This window comes from Trichomycterus rosablanca, chromosome 24 (genome assembly GCF_030014385.1).
Source record: "Trichomycterus rosablanca isolate fTriRos1 chromosome 24, fTriRos1.hap1, whole genome shotgun sequence".
Lineage (NCBI taxonomy): Eukaryota > Metazoa > Chordata > Actinopteri > Siluriformes > Trichomycteridae > Trichomycterus > Trichomycterus rosablanca.
Genome location: NC_086011.1, coordinates 7,795,215 through 7,815,232, shown reverse-complemented (window position 1 = coordinate 7,815,232; position 20,018 = coordinate 7,795,215). Strand labels below are relative to the sequence as shown.

The following is a 20,018-nucleotide window of genomic DNA, read 5'->3' as shown; positions in this document are numbered from 1 at the left end:
CTTTGAGGCGCTGTTAACCCAGTCCAGCAAGAAGCTTTATCCATCTAGACACGTTGTTGTACATGAGTAGATGGTCTCAACCAAGAAAAACCAAGAAAAATCTGATTAATGTAATTTACGATGAATTTATTAGCTTAGACCTTTTTATTTGGAGCTCTAGTCACAATATACATCATTTACACCTAATTTGTCAGTTCATTTTTCTCAGGTTGCTGCAGACAGGTGTAACTACCAGGTTTGTTTGGGTTTTGTTTTGACCAACCAAAAGCCATTCCTTTAGTAAAGCCCAACAAGAGACTGTCTGACCTTCAACCAGCTTAATATCTAATGAAAGACTTTGTCCAGCTAGAAGCTTTTTAAACAGTGGCTTTGTCCAGCTTAAAGCTTTACATCTAACAACAGGCTTTGGCCAGCTAGTCTTCAGCCAACCAGAGGCTTTATATCTAACCAGACATTTTTTTCAGCTAGAAGCTTTATCTAACCAGAGGCTTCAGCCAGTTTTCATCTAGCTAGAATTTTTATATCCAGCGAGACATTTTGTCCAGCCAGTCTTCATCCAACTAGAAGCTTTATATCTAAAAAGAGGCTTTGTCCAGCTAGAAGCAACCTGAGGCTTCGTCCATCCAGTCTTCATCAAGCTATAGGCTCTTCGTCCAGCTAGAAGCTTTATCTAACCAGAGTCTTCGTCCAGCTAGAAGCTTTATCTAACCAGAGTCTTTATCCAGCTAGAAGCTTTATCTAACCAGAGTCTTTGTCCAGCTAGAAGCTTTATCTAACCAGAGTCTTCGTCCAGCTGGAAGCTTTATCTAACCAGAGTCTTCGTCCAGCTAGAAGCTTTATCTAACCAGAGTCTTCATCCAGCTAGAAGCTTTATCTAACCAGAGTCTTCATCCAGCTAGAAGCTTTATCTAACCAGAGTTTTGGTCAAGCTAGAAGCTTTATCTAACCAGAGTCTTCGTCTAGCAACACGGTCGCACCTGGTCGCCCGCAGGGACCACATGAGTCGCCCGCAGGGCATGTTCTTAAATAGTACTATAGTGACTTCAGAGCTCCGTCTAAAAATATATACCTGTGTTGCTGCTCTTTTTGAATATATATATATATATATACAGTGTATCACAAAAGTGAGTACACCCCTCACATTTCTGCAGATATTTAAGTATATCTTTTAATGGGACAACACTGACAAAATGACACTTTGACACAATGAAAAGTAGTCTGTGTGCAGCTTATATAACAGTGTAACTTTATTCTTCCCTCAAAATAACTCAATATACAGCCATTAATGTCTAAACCACCGGCAACAAAAGTGAGTACACCCCTAAGAGACTACACCCCTAAATGTCCAAATTGAGCACTACTTGTCATTTTCCCTCCAAAATGTCATGTGACTCGTTAGTGTTACTAGGTCTCAGGTGTGCATAGGGAGCAGGTGTGTTCAATTTAGTAGTACAGCTCTCACACTCTCTCATACTGGTCACTGAAAGTTCCAACATGGCACCTCATGGCAAAGAACTCTCTGAGGATCTTAAAAGACGAATTGTTGCGCTACATGAAGATGGCCGAGGCTACAAGAAGATTGCCAACACCCTGAAACTGAGCTGCAGCACAGTGGCCAAGATCATCCAGCGTTTTAAAAGAGCAGGGTCCACTCAGAACAGACCTCGCGTCGGTCGTCCAAAGAAGCTGAGTGCACGTGCTCAGCGTCACATCCAACTGCTGTCTTTGAAAGATAGGCGCAGGAGTGCTGTCAGCATTGCTGCAGAGATTGAAAAGGTGGGGGGTCAGCCTGTCAGTGCTCAGACCATACGCCGCACACTACATCAAATTGGTCTGCATGGCCGTCACCCCAGAAGGAAGCCTCTTCTGAAGTCTCTACATGAGAAAGCCCGCAAACAGTTTGCTGAAGACATGTCAACAAAGGACATGGATTACTGGAACCATGTCCTATGGTCTGATGAGACCAAGATTAATTTGTTTGGTTCAGATGGTCTCAAGCATGTGTGGCGGCAATCAGGTGAGGAGTACAAAGATAAGTGTGTCATGCCTACAGTCAAGCATGGTGGTGGGAATGCCATGGTCTGGGGCTGCATGAGTGCAGCAGGTGTTGGGGAGTTACATTTCATTGAGGGACACATGAACTCCAATATGTACTGTGAAATACTGAAGCAGAGCATGATCCCCTCCCTCCTGAAACTGGGTCGCAGGGCAGTGTTCCAGCATGATAATGACCCCAAACACACCTCTAAGATGACCACTGCTTTATTGAAGAGGCTGAGGGTAAAGGTGATGGACTGGCCAAGCATGTCTCCAGACCTAAACCCAATAGAACATCTTTGGGGCATCCTCAAGCGGAAGGTGGAGGAGCGCAAAGTCTTGAATATCCGCCAGCTCCGTGATGTCGTCATGGAGGAGTGGAAAAGCATTCCAGTGGCAACCTGTGAAGCTCTGGTAAACTCCATGCCCAGGAGAGTTAAGGCAGTTCTGGGAAATAATGGTGGCCACACAAAATATTGACACTTCAGGAACTTTCACTAAGGGGTGTACTCACTTTTGTTGCCGGTGGTTTAGACATTAATGGCTGTATATTGAGTTATTTTGAGGGAAGAATAAATTTACACTGTTATATAAGCTGCACACAGACTACTTTTCATTGTGTCAAAGTGTCATTTTGTCAGTGTTGTCCCATGAAAAGATATACTTAAATATCTGCAGAAATGTGAGGGGTGTACTCACTTTTGTGATACACTGTATATATATGTGTGTGTGTGTGTGTGTGTGTGTGAATATTGATAATAATAATAATATCCTTAAAGGTGACCTGTGCAACGTTATGTTATTCTGGAAGTTTGTAGCCCTTCGTATTATTCAGTACTCTTAAAGTAGCTCTCGGTCTTGAAAAGGTTGGTGACCCCTGGTCTAGCTAATGTCTTCATCCAGCTAGGGGCTTTATTTAAAAAACAGGCTTTGTCCAGCCAGCTAGCTTTATTACTTTTTGTCTAACAGGAGTCTCTGTGCAACCAGAGGCTTTGTCCAGCAAATGGCTTAGGATTCAGCTTGACCACACTTCTTTGTGATGTTGTTGGTCCTCCAATCCAGTTGGTGTCAGTGAAGTAAAAGCATTAACGCTTCTTCTGGATCAGAGGAAAGAAAAACAGCGCCTGGAGAGAAAGATAGCAGCTATCTGTGTGTCCACCATTCCTACTGATTAATATAGAAGTCCAGCATTTTCTAACGATACGGTTTAAAGGCTTCATCAGGCCTTGCACTTCTGCTTCAGGTCGGATTCAGTAGCTGGGATGCATAATTCCCCTCTTAATCTTTCTTTTAATGGCAGGTACTGGAAATTTCACAGCAAGAAAGAAGAGATATTTATCAGACATCGGAGTGCAATAAGTTCTCGACAAAGAGTTTTAAAGCGTTCTTAAGCTGTTTCGTATCGAACACAGAGGAGCGGTCCGGTCCGGTTTGTTTTCCTTCTCGAGCTTGATGGTCTAGATCTGTTAGCCACAATCTTGCTAACAGGCTAATGCTAGCTAGCTAACTCGAGTCTTTACTTCAGCGTTTGTATATTTTTTTAATATAAATTCCGGCTACACTTAAGTGTAGATACCAGTTTGTGTTGTGAATTTTTGGACACAAAGTGTATGTGCTGTTAGCAGCTGTGTGTTTGTTAGAAAGCTACTAGTTTTCTGGCTGTCGGGTTCAGGCGCCATATTTAGCTTCGTTATAGTAAACAAAGAAAGAAAGAAAATGAAGCTGCTGGAAAATTCAAGTTTTGAGGCGATAAACACGCAGTTCACGATCGAGACTGGAGACTGTAAAATTATAGGACGGTAAGTGTGTAAAGTTCAAATAAAAACGTCTTTTTTCTTTAGTTTTTCCTTCAAATGTATTTGGTTTCTGGTATTCTGTACAGCCTTACTCTAAAATACGTTCAATTTTATACTAATTACAGTTACAAGTTTACACACACTTGCAAGGGACATGTCACTAAATAATAACTGAAATAAATAAATAAATTACACATTTAATTTCTATTATATCTATGCAATATATATATGCACCAAAATTATGTGGACACTACTTATTTTGTTCAAGGTCTTACATACACACCCATTTCTACCAGGTGAAGGCTGTTTTTATTCCATTATGCCCCTGTGCACTATTCTCAGTCCAGCAGTGACAGTGATGTGTTTAAAAACTCCAGCAGCATTGCTGTGTCTTATCCACTCATACCAGCACAACACACACTAACACACCACCACCATGTCAGTGTCACTGCAGTGCTAAGCACTGCACCTGCTCTGTAATGGTCCTGTGGGGGTCCTGACCATTGAGGAACAGGGTGAACACAGGCTAAAAAAGTATGTAGAGAAACAGATGGACTACAGTCAGTAATTGTAGAATTACAAAGTGCTTCTATATGGTAAGTGGAGCTGATAAAATGGACAGTGAGTGTAGAAACAAGGAGGTGGTTTTAATGTTATGGCTGATCAGTGTACATCACCTTAATAGCATTTTTCCTCTCTCTCTCTCTCTCTCTCTCTCTCTCTCTCTCTCTCTCTCTCTCTCTCTCTCATTAGGATTGAAAGCTACTCCTGCAAAATGGCAGGTGAAGACAAGCAGATGTTTAAGCAGTTTTGTCAGGCTGGACTCCCTCACGTTTTGGAGGCGCTGTCTCCTCCACAGTCGTCCGGTGTCAGCCCCAATAAGTAAGTGCGTGGCATCAGTGGTCCTCAAATCAAACATTTAACTATTGGACGACAATCGAGTGCTTAATATTGTGTATATGTCTGTGTGTGTGTTTCAGGCTGAGCCACAGTCAAAGTGGAGATGAGGGAGAGGGTCCACTTTCGGATAAGTGCAGCAGGAAGACTCTGTTCTACTTGATCGCAACTCTCAACGAGTCCTTCAGGCCTGATTATGATTTCAGCCTCACCAGAGGACATGACTTTAGTAGAGAGCCCAGCGTCAACTGGGTAGGGATAAAAGCAATGCTTATTCAAATAATAATGTAGAGCAGGTCTTTTATGTATTGGTCATATTTACATATACAGGGGTTGGACAAAATAACTGAAACACCTGGTTTTAGACCACAATAATTTATTAGTATGGTGTAGGGCCTCCTTTTGCGGCCAATACAGCGTCAATTCGTCTTGGAAATGACATATACAAGTCCTGCACAGTGGTCAGAGGGATTTTAAGCCATTCTTCTTGCAGGATAGTGGCCAGGTCACTACGTGATGCTGGTGGAGGAAAACGTTTCCTGACTCGCTTCTCCAAAACACCCCAAAGTGGCTCAATAATATTTAGATCTGGTGACTGTGCAGGCCATGGGAGATGTTCAACTTCACTTTCATGTTCATCAAACCAATCTTTCACCAGTCTTGCTGTGTGTATTGGTGCATTGTCATCCTGATACATGGCACCGCCATTGGATGCACATGGTCCTCCAGAATGGTTCGGTAGTCCTTGGCAGTGACGCGCCCATCTAGCACAAGTATTGGGCCAAGGGAATGCCATGATATGGCAGCCCAAACCATCCCTGATCCACCCCCATGCTTCACTCTGGGCATGCAACAGTCTGGGTGGTACGCTTCTTTGGGGCTTCTCCACACCGTAACTCTCCCGGATGAGGGGAAAACAGTAAAGGTGGACTCATCAGAGAACAATACATGTTTCACATTGTCCACAGCCCAAGATTTGCACTCCTTGCACCATTGAAACCGACGTTTGGCATTGGCACGAGTGACCAAAGGTTTGGCTATAGCAGCCCGGCCGTGTATATTGACCCTGTGGAGCTCCCGACGGACAGTTCTGGTGGAAACAGGAGAGTTGAGGTGCACATTTAATTCTGCCGTGATTTGGGCAGCCGTGGTTTTATGTTTTTTGGATACAATCCGGGTTAGCACCCGAACATCCCTTTCAGACAGCTTCCTCTTGCGTCCACAGTTAATCCTGTTGGATGTGGTTTGTCCTTCTTGGTGGTATGCTGACATTACCCTGGATACCGTGGCTCTTGATAGATCACAAACACTTGCTGTCTTGGTCACAGATGCGCCAGCAAGACGTGCACCAACAATTTGTCCTCTTTTGAACTCTGGTATGTCACCCATAATGTTGTGTGCATTGCAATATTTTGAGCAAAACTGTGCTCTTACCCTGCTAATTGAACCTTCACACTCTGCTCTTACTGGTGCAATGTGCAATTAATGAAGATTGGCCACCAGACTGGTCCAATTTAGCCATGAAACCTCCCACACTAAAATGACAGGTGTTTCAGTTATTTTGTCCAACCCCTGTACATGTGTACAGTACAATAAAATTGTCTTCTGCCTATCCCAGCTTGTTTGGAAGCTAGGGTCAGAGCACAGGGTCATCTATTGTTTGGCCCTGGAGTTTGGCTCATAGTATTTGTATGATTACACAGCTCTTCAATATTTTCTATCTCTAATTACATGAGTACAGACCAGGAACTGTACATTTTGTGACGGAAAATAACAACAAATAACAACCTGTTGTTTTTTTGCTGATGTCCCAGGTGTTTAATGCAGTAAACAGCAGTTTATCTGCTGCTGCTGGGGAAGCGTACAGTCACCTGCAGCCTCAGCTCTGGGAAGCAATCGACAACGAGATCAGCCTGGCTGAATGTGATATTTACAGGTACGGATCATCTATGACCATTCCAGAATGTTCAGTCTGAAGTGATGTGTGCTGAAATAGACAATATAGACTTTACCAAAGCTTATGAGGCACATTTAGGTTTATGTATTGTTGTTTTAACTAAAAGAAATGGCAAATGGTCTCAGGACTCAGTAATATAGCTCATAAACAATCTAAATGACAGACTATTTAGGTCTTACCAAGTTTAGATATAAAAAATGTGCCAGATTCTTTAAACCAATAGCTATCATTTAAACAATCTCAGACAAGATCTCACACATTAACAGCATGATGATATTTAGTATATATTTCACAATATATATTTCACAACAGATTATGATTTTATTCTTTCTCTTATCATTTCCTTTTCTCAGAGAACACAAACAGTCTGGAATGTTCCTAGGCAACACAATCATATTCCTATTCCTACACACTAGATATCTCCTATTTGGTTAGGTCTACACCTTACCGCAAGCCGACTTCTTGGTACCATGTGTAATTATTTTGTAATACCATAGTAATCTATTGTACAATCATAAAAATAAGTTGCATTGGTGGCATGACTGATTCAAAGGACTCAGTATAGACAGAGAGTAAGTTGCTCCATCAATTCCGTTATAAGGATGGTCTTCATTAACCATCTTCATTAACTTCTTGGACTTCAAAAAGTCTCATTGCTGTTATACTGTGTATATGGCACATAACGTTAACCATCAGGCTTATAGCAATGCATTAAAATACTTAACACATCACAGAGTTTTATGTCATTGCAGCTTTGTGCTTATTTATAAAAATGGCAGATACTCAGCTTTTAAAATAAATAAAGCCCAAGTAATAATTAAATTAATATTAATAGGTTTTTACATCCATATGTAACAAGCTGTATATTCACCAAGAGGTTGATTGGTGCCATGATGCTCCGAACAGCATCAGTTCTGATGTTTTTGTTCTGCTACTGTATTTAAATGTATGTGATTGTTTTTGTATTGACATTCCTTGTGAAACTGTATCCATGAGACCCTTGTACTAATTTTGCCTCTGTCCTTAGCTATAACCCAGACCTCGATTCTGATCCGTATGGAGAAGAGGGCAACTTGTGGTCATTTAACTATTTCTTCTACAATAAGAAGCTGAAAAGGATTGTATTCTTCACATGCCGATCTGTTAGGTACGCTTCCTCATTCACACCAAGGTGTCATTATTGTATTATTTTTTACTTTAATACAGCACATGTGCAGAAGTATTCGGACACCACTTCTGATTTTTGAATTCGTGTTTTAGCTACAGCAATTAGTAACAGTTGTAATAAATAATTCATGTACCGGGTGAGTCAAAATTATGTTAATACTTGAATAGCAGAAACCATTCATTCACAGTACATACCTCATATGTGTAAGATGATTTACAGGACAGGCTCAACCAGTCAAAAACCAGCGAGCAACAGAACCATTTAAAGCCCGGTGTTGTCTCAATGCAGTATGGAATTATTTTCCTGATTAAATATTAACAGGGCGGCATGGTGGCTAAGTGGGTAGCATTGTCGCCTCAAGCAAGAAGGCTAAGTGGGTCCTGGGTTCGATCCCCGGGTGGGGCGGTCCGGGTCCTTTCTGTGTGGAGTTTGGACGTTCTCCCCGTGTCCGCGTGGGTTTCCTCCATGTGCTCCGGTTTCCTCCTACGGTCCAAAGACATGCAGGTGAGGTGAATTGGAGACACTAAATTGTCCATGACTGTGTTCGATATAAACTGATGAATCATTCCTGTCATGAATGTAACCAAAAGTGTAAAGCATGACGTTAAAATCCTAATAAACAAATAAATATTAACAAATGAGTGATACACTGATCAATGAATAATGCATGTCTGTCTTGGGTTCTAGTCTTTTTATGGCTCGGGACTCGGGCATTGGCACAGAGCTTGACCTGGATCTAGAGGATGGCAGCTATGAGAAAAAGGAATATATGGATGAAGAGAGGTGAGAGTACGCTTCAATTCTAATTCATTTGACTAATGTCTTCATTAATATTGTGAAGCAAACTACACTAAGAGTTGAAGCAATGATCTAAATGTGAATGTCTCTTACAACGCTGATTATATCCGCAGGTATGGCGCGGTATGTGCCCAGTGAGCGGGTTCAATATCCAGTGTCTTCTAAATTCCTCTGATCAAGCTCAACCTGTCAGGAGTCTCGTCTTTTATTTCTCCTCATTATATAAAACAAGCGTACGTCTCCTAATGTGATTCTTCAAGCTGTTCAGTTTATTTCTGCTGATGTTCGTGTGGATCTGAATGCATTCCTTTTATCCCATTATAGACACCTTAAAAGTTGTGTTCTCTAAATTGCCTTTTTAATTATTTTGCTTTTATTATGTTTTGGTAGAAATATTTCACTCTTTTAGTGTTTTGCCACCAGGTGGCGTATTTCACCACGTCTGGTGACCAACCTGTTAGCCCTGTGTTCTTTGTTAGCCCTGTACCCATTGTTAGATAGTCTTTTCCTGAGAGCGTCCTCATTTTGGAGTTGAAAAATGCACCGTCAGGATTTGGGTTTGCTTTCATGTTAAAATTAGCATTAGGAATTGTTTTGATTCCTCTCTGTAGGTCCAGCCTTCTAGCACTCTATGATTGGTCGATCGTGTACCTAATATCTAGTTGAAAGGTTTGAAAATTGATCAGATGTGTTGAGGTGTGGCAGTGTTAGCAGAGCTGAAGACTCCGAGGTGATAGAACTCTATTATATTACCACGTATATATGTAGAAGTATTAGAAAAGATCAGTGCTGATCCTGTTAATGTTTTGTAATTGGGGCGCTCGGGTGGTGCAGCACCGAGTTACACTAGCCACTACGACTGGGATCCAGGGTTCAAATCCCCGAGCAGTGCTTTCAGCCGGTTGGGCGTCTACATACAGACATAATTGGCTATGTCTGAGTGGGTGACCAAGGCCCTGCAATGGATTGCTGTCCTGTCCGGCATGTGTTACTTCAACGCATCTAGTGATTACGGGGAAACCAGACCCACTGTGACCCTGACCAGGGGTTTGCCTCAGCGGATCATTCTGGTCTGCATATTCAAATTTTATAGAGTGCACAGACAAGTGCACCTTCTAATAGCTAGGCTGTTTAGCCAAGCCCATCCTCAGACATAGCCAATCATGTCTGTGTAGACACCCGACCGGTCAGCAGATCTGAGATTCAAACCGAATCCCAGCTGCAGTGGGCTAGTGTCTTTTGTCATTAGAAAAGCAACATGTATAGAGCATAGATTCATACAGCCAACAAACTTTACCATTGGCAATAATACATATAATAACTCATCATGTTATATGTGAAGTGTTTTACACTCTTGTATTTCTTTCTTTTAAAATCAGGCCGCCCAGGTGGCGCAGCGGGGTATTCTGCTAGCACACCAGCGCCGAGATTCTGAACTCCTTGGTTTGAAACTCGGCGTTGCCACCGGTCGACTGGGTGCCATCTGACGGGCATAACTGGCAGTGCCTGCAGCAGATACTAATTGGCCACCGTATCTGCTCCATGTTATTCCGCCGCTTTCTGGTCAAGTCTAATCGAAATGGATTAGTGTAGTGGGTGGCACGGTGGTACATTATGGTAACCCACTACCTCTGGGATCCAGGGTTCTAATACCCAGCAGTGCAAGTCTACATACAGACATAATTGGCTATGTCTTAAGGAGGGGTTGGCCCACACCCCAGAAATGGATAGACGTCCTGTCCGGTGTGTGTTACTGGATCGCGGCAGTGTTTCCAGGGAAGCCAGAACCACAAACCTGACCAGGATGAAGCAGGTTTATTGCTTGTTGCTAGAATTTTGTGCTATTGGTGCCTGTGTGCTGGTAAAGCAGTGGAATTGCACGCTCCCCGTAAAGTAGTATTGTAGAAAAGCGAATCCATGTATTTTATAAGCTGTCGGGCTCATTAAGCATGTGGTGTTCAGCACTTCAGCCCGGTAGTTGGGTAAACCAATGTTTAGGGCTTCATTTTTCAGCCATTGTTTAAATTGTCGGGAAAATGTATTTATTTGACTAGACCGTACATGACTAGACCAGACGTTAAAATTGCTGTTTTGTTTGTTTTTAGCTACGTTTAGCTACTGTGCATCATATTAGACTGTGAACCTTTTCTGTGTGCACAGCTCTTTTGTATTAGCTTAGCTTTAAACTGTTTAAACAGTACACACTATAAAGAAAACGAATGCCTTTTATTATGCATTTTATTGCAACTGCAAAAATAGAGTATTTATAGGCTTGTGATTAAAAGCCTTATTGCTAAAAACTACGGCACATTTCAAGATCTGATACAGGATTGAATGCTTTACTCTGAACATTGGTGTTATGTTTAGTATTATTGTTTCATTTTGTCACATTGTACGGATTACAGTCTAACAAGATACTCTGATGTCTCTGTTGGCCTTTGTGCTGTGAGCTCATAAATTGTGTGTTTATTAAATCTCTAAACTGATTCTGGTTCTGTTTCCTACTTAATTAAAGGCTTTTTAAGCTCTGTGGCTTAAATTTGATTACTCGGAGCAAGCCAGTACAAACTGAAAAGACTGTTGTGGTTCTGTGTGTCCCACTGGGATCTAGAGAACCTGTCTATATTAATGGACTTATTCCTAAATCATGACCCCAACATGTGTCTGGTATCTCTAAGTGCACCAATGTTGAATGAGAAGGTCCAGCGCCCAATTAGGCTCTTATTAAGGTGTTAATGCAGGCCACTGAAATTCCTCCACATCTATCTCACCAAACCACGTCTTTATGAAGGTTTTGTACAGGGGCAACTTACTTATTTATTAGGATTAATGTCATGTTTTACACTCTGGTTAAATTCATGACAGGACAGGTAGTTACACGTTAATCATGATGATTCAACAGTTCCTATTTCCTTACTGTGTTTGGACTGTCGGAGAAAACCGGCACTTTCAGAGGAAACCCACATAGAAAGGACTCGGACCATTCCACCTGGGGCGGCAACGGTGGCTAAGTGGGTAGCACTGTCGTCTCACAGCAAGAAGGTCCCGGGTTCGATCCCCAGGCGGGGCGGTCCGGGTCCTTTCTGTGTAGAGTTTGCGTGTGTGGGTTTACTCTGGGTGCTCCAAGAGATACAAAATTATCCATGACTGTGTCTGATATAACCTTGTGAACTGATGAACCTTGTGTAATGAGTAACTACCATTCCTGTCATGAATGTAACCAAAGTGTAAATACATGACGTTAAAATCCTAATAAAACGAACCATTCTACCTGGAAATCGAACCCGGGAGCTCATTGCTCTAAGGCAATAATGCTGACGAGTAAGGGCGTTTCCCAAACTGCTGCCCCAAAATTGGAAGCGTAGAATGTATGTAATTGATTTGATACTTGATTGTATTTTACAGTCAATAATTATGGTGTAATTACTTTCTGCCTTATGCTGTTTAAATATCCTTTTAATGCATATTATGCCTAATGCATATTCACACTACACGATTTTTGGCCTGACTGGTCGGCGCTACATTTGAGCTCGGGAGGAACTTGGCGTTCGCAACTTGGCTCTCAATCGCTGTGTGTGAACTACTTAACAACTCGATCCGAGCGGCTCGCCAGGCGGCTCGCTGAGCACTCGGTGACCGAAGAGAGATATCTAGCTTGTCAAACATCTGGATCCGAGTTGCCCAACTGGCAATAAGTGCTATGTCGAACAGCCAATGAGAACGCAAGATAAAGTGTGAGCGGGAACGCAGGGGAGTAAAAAGGTGGGACGGGGGCATAGAGATCCAATCGTGTAGTGTGAACTGTACAGCGATCTGACGACTTGGAAAGTCGTGTAGTGTGAACTTGGCATAAGTTTTAATGCTCGAATGCAAACATCAGATGCAAAAAAATCAGATCCAGGTAATAATGGATCATATATTCAATAAATGTTTTAAAATATCTTTATTTGTACTGGCAACAACAAAATACCTTTAAAAAAAAAAGTACATTAAACGTTTGTACGTAGAACAGAAAAATGTAGTGTTCTTCCGTTGCCGTGGTTAGAAAAATAATAAAGATATTTACAAATTCACAAAACGTTAGTTTGACAACATGACTGTCGACGGCACTGCATGCGGGCACGACCAGCAACGACCGGTAATGCCTCTGTTTCAATCAACTGTGTCACACACGCCACACATCACATTACCATTACATGGATGATCACTGTGGTGTGAGTCAGCGCCTCAGTGTCCATCAGGATCTAACAACGACCAATCACGGCACGTATTACAGACAGCTGTCCTGCCTTGGGTCACGGTTTATCTGATCTACGAACTAAGACACTATGACATCACAGGTTTCTTCAGAACAATAGACCCCCCGCCATTGAGGAAAGCCTCTCACGACAGGGTTTAAAGACCAGCTCCTGGTCCGTGTATAAACGCGGTACGTTCGTGTTCGCTGAGTGAATCGAGACAAGTATGAGCACAACCCTTCACGTGATAACACAAACAAGACCGACAAAAAAGCCGTGGTCGCGACAGAAACGGGCGCAGTCGAGTCGAATTCGGGGTATCGATCAGCAATTTAGACATTACTTCAGCTTTGCAATTGCAGTTTGCCTGTGTCTGAACCACCAGCACCCATAAATAGTAAAGAGCACAACAGTCGATGACCTAAATGATCTGAAACAGCCTCCTGACTTGCAATGTCGCAACATAATTTTGAATATTTCGGAAATCTAAGCTAGCTTGTGGTTCTGCAACGGAATTACCCAATTACCCTGGTTATATCTCTCATCTACTGCTGCAGACCCCAACCCTGGCTGAAGAGGGCCGTGCCTAACACGCCCCTCCGACGCGGAAAGTTGCCAGCCGCTTCTTTTCACCCGCACGTACACGCACTGCTCGCCGTTATCCCCCGTGTCTATGCAGGCACCATCGGACCAGCCAGCAGAGACCACGGGCGCAACAGTAATCCTTATGGACCTCCCACCCGGCAGACGTTAGCCAATCGTGTCTGCGTGTAGGCACCTGTCCGGCCAATAGCAGAGCTGAGATTCGAGCTCGGTTGGCCCAGCAGTGCGTTATCGAGTTTTCCACATCAAGACCGGAGCAGAATAAAGCCGTTACTAATGACGACCACAGCAAAAATTGGTGATTTACATCTTTGGTAAGTAACCAAAACAAAAATGGAAAAAAAAAACCTCATACAACATTTACTGCCTAGTAACAAGGCACTTTAAATACGACTGTGTTTGCACTGGAAATTCTGTAAACAGTACATAAAAGGCACAGGATGTGCATCAAGTATCTCAGGATTCAAGTCCGAGGTATCAAAGTCTTTAACTTAAATGTACACTGTATGAAATACACACACGGATATCACAATACTGCCCAGTTCAATGTTTTTGAGTCTGCTGAGGAAGGTCCGGCTGTGCTCTGAATGCAGAGTCCAGTCCCGAAGCCGTCGGCGCACAGCACGAGCCTTTCAGATGTCACCACCTTTTTCTGGAAGAAAGGTGGCCGTCAGATGTCACCAATCAGGACAGCGCTCTAGTAACGGTCCCCGCTGTCGCTTTTCTCAAAATCCGGCACCGTCTGATCGCCGACGTGCCTCGAACTGCCGTGCTGGCTGGGAGACGTGCTGCCGCTCCAGTGGAGCCAGGGGTGAAGCAGAATGTCCGCGGCTTCCAGCCTCTCGGAGGGCGACTTCCTCAGCATGCAGCACACCAGAGACCTGGCCCTGGCCGACAGAGTGTCGGGGATGGTGAAAGCGCCCCTGCGGATTTTGCTAAACAGAGCGGCGGGCTCCACGTCCTGGAAGGGGTAGCGTCCGACTAACATGGTGTAAAGTACCACTCCCAGGCTCCAGATGTCCGCTGCCTTGCCGGAGTACGAGTGGTGGGAGTTCAAGATCTCCGGGCCGACGTAGGCCGGGCAGCCGTGCTTGTCCGTCAGGGAGTCGTCGTCTCCGGTCAGAAGACAGGAGTCCTCCAGGTTATGTAAGACCAGCTTTGTTCTGTACAGACGGAGGAATTCATTGTTAGGTCATGTGACGCCAAATGTACTTTCTTTCCATTGTTGCATTACATGCACAGCTATGTTGGTATTATTATGGGGTGGCCCTGCACTGAATAACGTTGGATTCCATTGATTTTGTGTGTGTTCTTTCTGGCACTTAACATGGTGAAGTACTGTGGGTGGCACCATAGTCATAGCGTCATAGCCATGAATCGAACATCTGGTCAAGGGCGGGATTGGGTAAAGTAGGCTATTATGGAATAGTCCAACAATTGGGTACAATTAGGTAGTTTTATTAGGTACTATTAAGCATTATAGAGGGCCATGCTATGCTCTACCTAACAACCCCCCCCCCTGAGATTCACATCTGCAGCGATGTGTAACGCCGCTGCGCCACTCGCACCCCCAATAATATTTGAATAAGTTTGACTAGTACTAAGTACTAACTAGTACTAAGTACTAACCCTTACCCTAACCCTAGTACTAACCCTAACCCTAGACAACATATGATGTTTAAATAGTTTAATCACCACTATCTACTGACCTCTGAGCGTCCGTAAAGACGAACTTGCGCAGCTTGAGGTCCCTGAGAACGACGCCGTTTTCGTGACAGTGTGCGACCGCTGATGCCATCTGCCTGAACAGGTGAACCGCCTCTTCCTCTGGGAGCCTCTTACACGTCCGGACGTACGAGTGCATGTCCCCGTGGTCGCGCTCGAAGAATATGTACACGTTCCGCTCCCCCATTATCACCTCAGCCATCTTGCAGATGTTGTCGTGGGGCAGAAGACGGGTGTAGGGAGCAATAAGCTCCTGGTACTTCCGAATCGAAAACACCTGTTGATAAAAGGACAAGCGCGATTACAGGTCAGCGCACGGGCCCTGGCGCGCGGGGTTAGGGGGTCGAAGAGCCGAGTGAGTGTGATATTGCTGGGCTTACCTTACAGGTGTACTCCTGTTCGGTGACGCGATGGACGGCTCGGTACGTCTGGCTGTTCTCCGTGGCCTCCAGCAGTACATAGGGCCCAATGGAGGAGACACAGAGCTTTCCTGGACCCGCCTGCTCTGGGATCTGAGTCTGAGGTCGAAGGCAGGGGGCCAGGCCAGGGGAGGGGGGTTGGCTGAGCCGGCGACGTTTGCATTTCGGCGCATGGGTGCTGTGCGAGTCCTCGCAGTCTACTCGTTTCAGTGGCGGTGGGAGTGCAGGTGTTGAAATGTTCACACTCATCTGTTAAAGAAGAGGAAACGAGGTTAAGCAAGGGTCGGGAATGAATGAGGTCATTGAAGAAGTTGCGGCAAGTCGATGTGACTGGATTTGTGTGTAATCTTGATGTTTTGTCGCAAGACCTTGGTTCTTAAGGCATTTAAGATTATAAGAAGGTCGTCTTGGGGGTGTTACTCTTCTTTACACTGCAAAGCCAGAAAATGCCCAAATGTGGCAGCAGTGAGAAAAGAAAACTAGTCCCAACTGTGAAGTATGGTGGGATTGCATCATGGTTCTGGACTGCTTTAATAGCTCAAGGCCCAAGCAGAAAGCAATGCATTCTGATCTAGAGGCAAATTCAAGTAGCCAATCCACTTTTTGCATGTTTTAGGAGTACCCCAAGCAAACTAATGCACAATTACAAGGAATGAGAGCCACACAGACGGGACGTCCTGCAACACAGTGCTTTTACAACAGCGGGACAGTCAGAATCTTGTGACAGGAAGAACGAGTTAGCTGTGTGCAACCAGCCTTGGGTAAAATAGAGCAGTAAATAGGTAAGTGGGTGTGCAATATTTGCAAACATCATTTTGTTGCGTCAAAGTCAAAAGCTTCCAGGGTCAAGTGCTAGTCTAGGGATTTTAATTTGTGCAAAAGTTTGCGTTGAATAGTGGCATATATAATGGTAACTGTTGTGTCAGGTTGCAATTATTAGGGTCAATTCAAGGTTATTTAAGATCGCAGAACTTGGTGGCTTCTCGGGTTGGCCAAAACCCCTAAATTAACACATCGATGTGCTGTGTTGAAGTCAAAAGCCTACAGGGACAAGTGCTGGTCTTGGGATTTTAATTTGTATTGAATAGTTGCACTAGTCTTGTTGTTGGTGGTCAGGTTGCATCTATTAGTGTCAATTCAGGGTTCTTCATGATCGCAGAACTTGGTGGCTTGTTGGGTTGGCCAAAACCCCTAAATTAACACACAAAGTGAAACGAGAAAGGTTTACGATCACAGAACTTGAACGCCCAAACTGAATTTGTTTACTCAGAGGAAATGTGTCCGGCTTGTCAGATATAATAAACCCTAATATAATAATATGTAGGGCCAGTGATAGCTCAGTGGTTAAGGTACTGGACTAGTAAACAGAAGGTTGCCGGGTCAAGCCTCGCCACCACACCACTAAGTTGCCACTGTTGGGTCCCTGAGCAAGGCCCTTAACCCTCAATTGCTCATTGTGTAAGTCGCTTTGGATAAAAGCGTCTGCTAAATGCTGAAAATGTAAATAATCCAAGAACAATCAAAACAAAACCAGTACTGCCATGAATTTAAAGTAAGTAAGTACATTTTATTTATAAAGCACTCTTACAACTTACATTGACCAAAGTGCTGTAGTACATCGAACAAGCATACATGAGACACCATTATGTTTAATAGACTAAACAATTATAATTACCACGGCTCCTCACTGTTCAAATGCCAGCTTATAAAGGTATGTTTTTAGGAGTGATTGAAAAACAGCGGCCGAAGGTGCTTGTCGAATATTAGGAGGTAGAGTGTTCCATAGCCTCGGGGAATAAACTGCAAATGCACGATCACCTTTTAGCTTCAAACGAGCCCTAGGAACAGTCAACAAGTTCTGAGTGGCTGATCTTAAAGATCGCTGTGCGGTTGCGGGAGAAAGCATACCACCGAGATAAGCCGGGGCTCGACCATTAAGCGCTTTAAAAACAAATAAAAGCACTTTAAACTGAATCCTGTGCTGAACAGGCAGCCAATGTAGTGAGGCAAGGACGGGTGTAATATGGTTTCTAACCTTGCTGCTGCATTCTGGACCACCTGTAAGCGCCGCAACAGAGACTGACCAATCCCAATATACAGAGAATTACAGTAGTCAATTCTTGCAGAAATGAATGCATGGATAACTTTTTCCAGGTCAGAATAGGACCCCCAAAAATGATAACCTCTGACTTGCTTTCATTCAGCTGAAGAAACTTGTCAGCCATCCACCTCCTTATGTCCTCAAGACAACTGGAATTACGTCCTAATACGACATTATGTCCTCCTTATGTCCTAAAGCTACTGGAATATGGGAGAATATGAATTCAACCAGGCAAACTTTTTCTTCAAGTGAAAGCCATAAAGAAGGGGTTTGTGTGAGAAAGACACCCCTTGACTTTTGAACACAGCATGCTTTTATGCATGTGGCGACGTCCGTGCAGCTTTTACTGTGGAGAAGGAGTGAAGCCGGAGCATGCTGGGTTCAATACCAGTAAGCCGAATGAGCAAACTGGTCTGGGAAAAAGAGGAGACTGAATCACATCCGCTGTTTCATCAAACTGACAAAAATATGTGCGTGATGAGCTGCCTGGCTTGATGCAAGCAGGCTGGTATTCGGCGGTGTCGAAAGCTCAGGTCAGGTCAGTGACTCAGTGAGTTATTACACATGCACGCGCGTCACGGTGTGACGTAGTTCAGTCTAGAGTCTCGTTTTTCCATTGCTGTGCTAGTTTACATACTGTACATTAGCCGGAGTTAAAATACTTATTTATTTATATTTGTGTAAAACGTACGCGTGAATGTTATGTATTCGAGCAGGTAAGTACTTTAGGGGTGATAAAACGTCGAAATTCGTCGAGTATGCGTGATATTTGCATTACTTTTCCCTCAAAAGTTTAACCCGAGTTGAGGCTAACTACTTCACAATTATTTTATTCACCTCAGGACAAACACCACACATGAGTCGATGTACATTGTAAATACTAGTGTTTGACGTGAAATATGGTGGTTATTAATGCGTTTGTGTGTATATTGTGTGGTAAACTGTGGTGAAAAGCCAGCTGTACTTACCTCGCTGCTGAACAAAGGGCTCTGCTCTCCAAAACAGAACAATAGTAAGTAAGTGAACTCCGGAGTTGTTGCTTTATTCCAAAAAAGCATCCATTTTCAATTGAAAAACAGTGTACAAAAATGTTAAGTGTACTTTAAAAAGCACGAATTTTTCAGCACGTTGAAATGCAAAATGCAGAATGTTAATGCTGAATTGAAAATGCTGTTTGCCAGGCTATAACACGAGTGGTTCTGAAGTACAGTAGCTGCACAAACTACCCGCCTGGAATATCAGCACCAAACAGTCCTAATGGAGCAGGAATGTGTTGTTTTCAGTCCTACAGGTCTTCCCAAATGGATCTTTATCTCCCTTCTGGTCAGCTGTTAGAGAAATGAGGGTGTCTTTATTTTATCTGAAGCAGAGATCGCACTGAGCGCTTCTTGTTGCCAGTCTTTGTTCCTAAACTCCCGCTGAATGAAGAACACCAGGATGCTTTTTTTCCCCAAAAGCATCACAGTTTTGCAGTCCTTATTTCAGAAAGAAAAAAACTCCTCCGCGAATACTTTGAATAAAATAGATCTCTACCAGCCCTGTATTTCCACCGAAGAGAAAGAAAAAGTTCCTAAAAAGTTGGTAGAAACCGAGGACCCGTCTGCAGAGCCACGACTGTTATTGTCGAGCCTTCGAGCTGGACTCGGATTCGCTTCCCTGGTGAATATGGTCACAAATCAGACGTGGTCCCTCCACCTGACCGTCCGACTGACCTGTGAGCTCTCAGTACAGCCAGCGCTTTCTATTATGCATGTCGGTGCCACCAGAGCTGCCAGGTTTGGCTTGATGATGCTGTACTAAGCGCGATTGCAACATCTCCAGCTCCACCCCCCCCCCCCCCCCCCCCGTACACACACATATACACACACACACACACACACCTCCCTCTTAGAGTCTGACGACATCTGCAGCACAGCCGAGCAATAGCGATCATACAGTAGAGAGCGAGTGCACTACCGACCAGTACAGTGTAATATAGTCTAGTACAGTGCTATAAAGTGCACTCCAGCCCAGTACAGTGCACTCTAGACCAGTGCAATACACACCAGTACATTGCAATAAAGTGCACTCTAGACCAGTACAGTGCAATATAACCAGTACATTGCAATAAAGTTTACTACAGACCAGTACAGTGCAATTTAACCAGTACATTGCTATAAAGTACACTCCAGCCCTGTACAGTGCACTCTAGACCAGTGCAATACACACCAGTACATTGCAATAAAGTGCACTCCAGACCAGTACAGTGCAATATAACCAGTACATTGCAATAAAGTTTA

General features: G+C 43.7%; 2 protein-coding genes across 3 annotated transcripts; one reads left to right on the top strand and one right to left on the bottom strand.

Moving 5' to 3' along the window:
* The first annotated feature begins 3,126 nt into the window (after window positions 1-3,126).
* maf1a (MAF1 homolog, negative regulator of RNA polymerase III a) lies at window positions 3,127-11,139 on the top strand. Its single transcript, XM_062986758.1, has 7 exons — window positions 3,127-3,836; window positions 4,587-4,715; window positions 4,814-4,982; window positions 6,545-6,666; window positions 7,715-7,834; window positions 8,543-8,638; window positions 8,767-11,139. Exons 1-7 carry the CDS (start codon window positions 3,754-3,756, stop codon window positions 8,789-8,791), a joined length of 744 nt encoding a protein of 247 aa, XP_062842828.1. The 5' UTR covers window positions 3,127-3,753; the 3' UTR covers window positions 8,792-11,139.
* A 1,440-nt stretch (window positions 11,140-12,579) lies between these two features.
* Window positions 12,580-19,466, bottom strand: trib3 (tribbles pseudokinase 3). Of its 2 annotated transcripts, none has more exons than XM_062986563.1 (4): window positions 18,708-19,466; window positions 15,600-15,887; window positions 15,204-15,496; window positions 12,580-14,657 (listed from the first exon to the last, which is right to left on the bottom strand). In XM_062986563.1, exons 1-4 carry the CDS (start codon window positions 18,795-18,797, stop codon window positions 14,192-14,194), a joined length of 1,137 nt encoding a protein of 378 aa, XP_062842633.1. In that variant the 5' UTR covers window positions 18,798-19,466; the 3' UTR covers window positions 12,580-14,191. The 2 variants fall into 2 exon arrangements, with proteins under 2 accessions (XP_062842633.1, XP_062842634.1); XM_062986564.1 differs by having other exon boundaries at window positions 15,600-16,829; window positions 18,708-18,768.
* Window positions 19,467-20,018: the final 552 nt, after the last annotated feature.